General features: G+C 40.2%; 1 protein-coding gene across 1 annotated transcript; it reads left to right on the top strand.

Annotated features, from left to right (window-relative positions):
* Nucleotides 1–1,645: 1,645 nt before the first annotated feature.
* Nucleotides 1,646–6,186, top strand: HOXD1 (homeobox D1). The gene is made up of 2 exons (XM_040355621.1): nucleotides 1,646–2,644; nucleotides 4,381–6,186. Exons 1-2 carry the CDS (start codon nucleotides 2,104–2,106, stop codon nucleotides 4,707–4,709), a joined length of 870 nt encoding a protein of 289 aa, XP_040211555.1. The 5' UTR covers nucleotides 1,646–2,103; the 3' UTR covers nucleotides 4,710–6,186.
* Nucleotides 6,187–6,409: the final 223 nt, after the last annotated feature.

Here is a 6,409-nt window from a genome sequence, read left to right as displayed (position 1 = left end):
ATGAAAAATGGAGAGGAGCTGAGGATTTTAGGACTAGAGGGAAGCTGGAAAACCAAAGAAATATAAGAGATTGGCTTCTGATAAATGGAGAGATGATGAGTGACTTAGGGGTACAGGGAGGCTGGAAAAATGAGTAATTAGGGGAAGGTTGGCATCTGTTGAGTGGAGAGGGGCTGGGGATCATGGGGGTTGAGGAAAGCTGGAAAACTTAGGAATTGGGGAAGATGGACATATGATGACATGGAGAGAAGATGACGATCAAGAGGTAGAGGAAAAGACCTTGGGAATTGGAGGAAGATAGACATCTAATGAGTGTAAGAGAGTTGGAGATATATGTCAAGAGGGGGAGTTGGGGACAAGTGGAAGGAGATAGCAATATTTTGAGTAAAGATAAGATGGACATTTATTTATTGTGCGGAGTTGAGATGTTATGAGTGGAGAGGAGATGATGATCTGTTGGCAAGAGGAGAACTGGAGATTGATTAGAGGGGGAGATGAAGATCTAAATAGTATAATAGAGTTGGAAACCTTATGAGTTGGAGAACTAATAGAGAAGAGTTTGAGAACAGATAGAGTTTGAGATCTGGTGCGTAGAGGGGATATGGGGATCTAATGAGTAGAGAGGAGTTGGGAATCTGAGGAGTAGAGATGATTTAGTGATCTAAGGAGTATAGATGATTAGAGATCCGATGAATAGAGAGGAGTTGGGGATCTGAGGAGTAGAGATGATTTAGAGATCTGATGAGTAGATATGAGTTGAGGTCTGAGGAGTAGAGATGATTTTGAGATCTGATGAATAAAGAGGAGTTGGGGGATCTGAGGAGTAGAGGTGATTAAGAGATCTGATGAGTAGAGAGGAGTTGAGGTCTGAGGAGTAGAGTTGATTTAGAGATCTGATGAATAGAGAGGAGTTGGGGGATCTGAGGAGTGGAGGTGATTTAGAGATCTGATGTATAGAGAGGAGTTGGGGATCTGAGGAGTAGAGGTGATTTAGAGATCTGATGAATAGAGAGGAGTTGGGGATCTGAGAAGTAGAGGTGATTTAGAGATCCGATGAGTAGAGAGGAGTTGGGGGATCTGAGGAGTAGAGATGATTTAGAGATCCGATGAATAGAGAGGAGTTGGGGGATCTGAGGAGTAGAGGTGATTTAGAGATCTGATGAGTAAAGGAGTTGGGGGATCTGATGAGAGGTGATTTAGAGATCTGATGAGTAGAGAGGAGTTGGGGATCTGAGGAGTAGAGATGATTTAGAGATCTGATGAATAGAGAGGAGTTGGGGGATCTGAGGAGTAGAGGTGATTTAGAGATCTGATGAATAGAGAGGAGTTGGGGATCTGATGAGTAGAGGTGATTTAGCGATCTGATGAGTAGAGAGGAGTTGGGGATCTGATGAGTAGAGAGGAGTTGGGGATCTGAGGAGTAGAGATGATTAGAGATCTGATGAGTAGAGAGGAGTTGGGGATCTGAGGAGTAGAGATGATTTACAGATCTGCTGGGTATAGGGAAGTTGAGAATCTGCTAATAGGAGGGGAAGTAAAGAATTGATAAGAATAATGAGCATAAACTGGCACTGTGTGAAGATTTAGGGGAGACTTGATTTGTGGATCTGGGGAGTAGAAGGTTCATTGGGGAACCTAGAAAGGTGGAGAGGGTTTGATGTTCTGAGGAGGTTGCCGGTCTATTAATTTGGGAATAGATGGAGATGTGATCATTAGAAGATGGAACAAATGAATCTTGTGGGTCTGATTATACAGATCAGGGTGGGATCCACTGATAGGGATCGGACTCGGTAGGGAACACTTGATTTGTGAGTCACGATCTGGGAGAGAAGTCCACTCATCTGGGCGCTTCCCATTCATCAAAGTTTCTAAAAGTCATCTGATTGTCCCACCAACTGTGAGCTCCACCTGGAGTCGCAGCCAGGCTCGCCCCCTGATTGGCTGCCTGTTAGCATGTGACCAGCCCTCTCTGCACCGGGCAATATTTACCAGCTGAAGAATGAAAGAAGTCCACAAGACAAGATCAGGTGAAGCTCGGAGTGGCCGGGGAGGTCCCAGCAGTCTGAAGATCCAGCGCTGCCCCAGCCAGGACTCCACCGGGAAATGAATACTTACCTGGAGTACACACCGTGTGGGGATGTTGTAGCCTTCTCCCCCAAATTCTGCAGAGAGGGGTCCCTGCAGCCCTATCCCGGGAATGGGGTGGACAGTCACTATGCGGGCAGCCTACAGATCGGTGTCCATCAGGCTTCCCATCAGTCCTCAGCACTGTACGCTCCGTGCAGCCTGGATATCCCTTATGAACCGAGCGCACCTGCTGACTACAATTACCTATCAGTCAGTCCGGACTACGACTTTTCTTATGGATCTATGGAGGAGCCTGGGGGCCACATCCAATACACCGGCCCCGTCTTCCCGGGGAACGGACCGTACTTCCTGAACGGGCAGCTCTCCTATAAGACCTTTGGGGAGGACACTCAGGGGGGGCCAAGGAAGGAACAGCTGGACCTCCACCATGGCAACTTCCAAAACTTCTCCCCTTCTCAAGGATCCTACCCCAAACCCAACTCCCCAATCTCCGAGACACACAGCACAGTCAACACTTTTGATTGGATGAAAGTTAAGCGGAACGCTCCTAAGAAAAGTAAGTACAAAGAGGTTTCCCGATGTGGGGGCAAACTTCTATATTCGTAATGCCAAGTAACGAACTTTTATTAAAATGTACGAAATGTGTGAGAAAACTGTACATTTTCGTTGTCATTCATTATTTTGTCCCATTTTCTATGGGGATCTTATGGGAAAATATATTGAAAACTTTGATATTTATTGTAAAATATTATTAAATGACATTTATTAAGATTGGAGCAGCTGTTCGTGGCAACCAATGGCTTTAAATTGTTAATTAAAGCTTTAAAAAGAAGATAGAAGCTGATTGGTTGCCATGCATAGCTGCTCCATTCTTAGTAAATCCCCTTTAATAATATTTTACAAAAAAGGTGTCTATTTGTCAAGGTTTTCATCCAAGATTTACCCATTTTCTATGGGAAGCTTATGGAGAAATAGATGAATCTTGGGTGGAAATGTTGAGAAATAAACACATTTATTGTAAAATATTATTAAATGACATTTACTAAGATTGGAGGAGCTGTTCATGGCAACCAATGGCTTCAACGTGTTCATTAAAAGCTTTAAAAATTGAAGATAGAAGCTGATTGGTTGCCATGCACAGCTGCTCCATTCTTTGTAAATTCCCTTTAATAATATTTTACAATAAAGGTGTCTATTTGTCAAGGTTTTCACCCAAGATTTACCCATTTTCTATGGGAAGCTTATGGAGAAATAGATGAATCTTGGGTGAAAATGTTGATAAATAAACACATTTATTGTAAAATATTATTAAAGGGAATTTAATAAGATTGGAGCGGCTGTGCATGGCAAGCAATCAGCTTCTAGCCTCAACTTTGTCAGTTAAGCTTCAAAGAATGGAAGCTAGAAGCTGATTTGGTTGCTGATTCGATTACCTTTAATACAGGCATACCCCACTTTTAAGTACACAATGTGGTTTATTTACTAAAGCTGAAAAGTGCAAAATAAGGCTCACTTCTTCATAGAAACCAATCAGCTTCTTACCCCAGCTTGTTCAGTTAAGCTTTGGTTATAAAACCTGGAAGCTCATTGGTTTCTATGCAGAAGTGAGCCTGATTTTGCACTTTCCAGCTTTAGTAAATAAACCACATTGTGTAGTTAAAAGTGGGGTATGTAATATTTTACAATGAATGTTCATATTTATTCATTCAATACTCACCCATTTTCTATGGGAACATTGTTAAGTCTTGGGTGAGAACCTTGATCAGTTAATAAAATAAACCTTGTAAAAGATTAGGACATTTACAAAGATTGTGTATGGCAACCAATCAGCTTCTAGTTCCCATTTTCAGAGCTTAACTGAACAAGTTGATTCTAGAAGCTGATTGGATGCCACTACAGCTGCTCCAGTTTCAGGCTGATCATACACTTTTAGATTGCCTGATTGGATACAAATGCAATCAGTTATTTTGATAACATATTGTACAAAGTCATATTGGGGGAAATTCACTAAAATTGGTGCAGCTTGTTCTATTAAGATTTGACAATAACCTGGAAGCTGCATGATTGGTTTCTAGATACTAGATTTTGCACTTTCCAGTTTTAGTACATAACCTACATTATGTAGTAGTGTATGGCCAGGTTAGATACCCCCCCCCCTGTGTATATAAAAGTAGCCATAGATATGTAATTGTGACTTTGTTGAAACATAGAGCAGGAGGTAACTGTGTATCATTTTGTGCTTAGTGATTGCTCTTTTGTAGCTGATTGTAACAGTTGTTATCCCTTTTGCAGCTTCACCTTCTGAATATGGAGTGAGCAATCCTCCCAGCACAATGAGGACAAACTTCACCACCAAACAGCTTACAGAACTGGAGAAAGAATTTCATTTTAACAAATACTTGACCAGAGCCAGGCGCATAGAGATTGCTAACTCCCTCCAGCTGAATGACACTCAGGTGAAGATCTGGTTCCAGAACAGAAGGATGAAGCAGAAGAAAAGGGAGAGGGAAGGGATCATGCCCAGTCCCCCCAATCCAGGGACTGTCACTGTGGACTTTCAGCAGAAAGCAGCCCATAAGACTGAGCCCCTTTCCCCATCCAATGAGATCCCCTCATCCTAGAGACACCTACAGTCCCAACTTCAGGACATCTGCTGCCTTTGCACTATGCAATGCTATTGTACTTTTTTATGGGTGGCTGAATGAGAATGAAAACTGTGCATATATAGGGGAAAATAGCCCAAAAATTGCCTTCTCTTTGCAGTATTCAGGGAAAGTAGCATGCAACACAACGAATCCTGGTTAGGAGCTTCTATAATCGTTTCTTTGTGTTGGTCTATTGAGTTTACTTAAAGGGGCATGCCATGCATGTACCCCACTATGCAAGTACTGATGCCCTACCACTTTGGATGGCCATAGATGGGGTGATTTTTTTTTCATTCAATATGATGAAGATTAGACCTTTGTAAAAGATTGCAAAGCCTTAACAACGTTCAAAAAATGCAAACGATTGTTGTTCGCAATGGGCCCATTTTTGTTTTTTTGTACTGAAAAGTTTACATCCCAATTATGTTTGATTTATTGGTGTAGCTTATTTTGCACAGCCACTTTATAGCACCCTGTCTCTGCAATCATTCACATTGATAACATCTGTGGTTGCCAATCATCTGGCGTTAAAAAAAAAAAAAAAACATGTTAGTAAATAATTTTAATATCTGACAGTTTATGGGTTTATTTTTTGATAATTTTGTACACAATCCTATTATTTATCGCAACATTTCTTTAAAATTGTTCCATGGATGGCCAGGCTTACTTCAGTTTGGTGGCATCCATGTGTTCAACCAAAGATGGAATTGAAATGCATCATGTTTTCTTAACTTTATTTAAAAATGTCAATATTAACAGTTTATCGGTCGATTTGTGATTTATTTTATACACAATCCAACCGTTAGATACATTTATTTAAAGTTGGTTCAAAATTGGTCCATCGATGGCCAGGCTTACTCCAGTTTGGTGGCATCCATGTGTTCAACCAAAGATGGAATTGTAATGCAACATGTTTTCTTAACACTATTTAAAAATATCAATATCTGACAGTTTATTGGTCATTTTGTAACCCTTTTATACACAATCCAACTGTTATTGCAACATTTTTTCAAAACTGTTTCAAGATAATTTCATGGATGGCCAGACTTACTCCAGTTTGGTGACATCCATGTATTTTAACCAAAGATGGAATTGTAATGCAACATGTTTTCTAAACATTATTTAAAAATTTCCATATCCGACAGTTTATTGGTCATTTTGTGATAATTTTTTACACAATCCAACCGCAAAATTTCTTCCAAACCGGTTCAAAATCAATCCATCAATGGCCAGGCTTACTCCAGTTTTGGTGGCATCCATCTGTTCAACCAAAGATGAAATTGTAATGCAACATGTTTTCTTAACTTTATTTAAAATTTGCACTATTGCCTTTAAAATTGTTTTTCACTGTGAGTTAAAATGCCCAGTGAGATTGTATTTGATACCTCAGATATTATTTGGCCACATGGCTTGGTTTATAATGTAATTGCTGTGTATATATATTTTTAAATAAAACTGAAAAAAAAAAAGATTCACATTTTTGTATAATAATATAAAGAGTGTATGTCTATGAGAAACAGTACAAAATGAATTTTACTTGTAGAGTTTAGAAGAAAAAAAAATTGGGAGGTGGTAGTGGGGGGTCCTGTGCAGTTAGTGGGAAGATGGAAAGGTCACTCAAAGTCCATCATGGGAACATCAACCTTGTCTACTTTGTAATCCAAAAGAAAACCAAG

The sequence above is a fragment of the Rana temporaria genome, chromosome 6, assembly GCF_905171775.1.
Source record: "Rana temporaria chromosome 6, aRanTem1.1, whole genome shotgun sequence".
Classification (NCBI taxonomy): Eukaryota; Metazoa; Chordata; class Amphibia; order Anura; family Ranidae; genus Rana; species Rana temporaria.
This window is presented reverse-complemented; position numbering and strand designations above follow the sequence as displayed.

Excerpts from the sequence above, each read along its gene's own strand:
- HOXD1 (XM_040355621.1), top strand. The coding sequence starts at position 2,104 with ATGAATACTTACCTGGAGTACACACCGTGTGGGGATGTTGTAGCCTTC. Across the intron at positions 2,645-4,380 it reads GCGGAACGCTCCTAAGAAAA|CTTCACCTTCTGAATATGGA; the intron begins GTAAGTACAAAG and ends TCCCTTTTGCAG.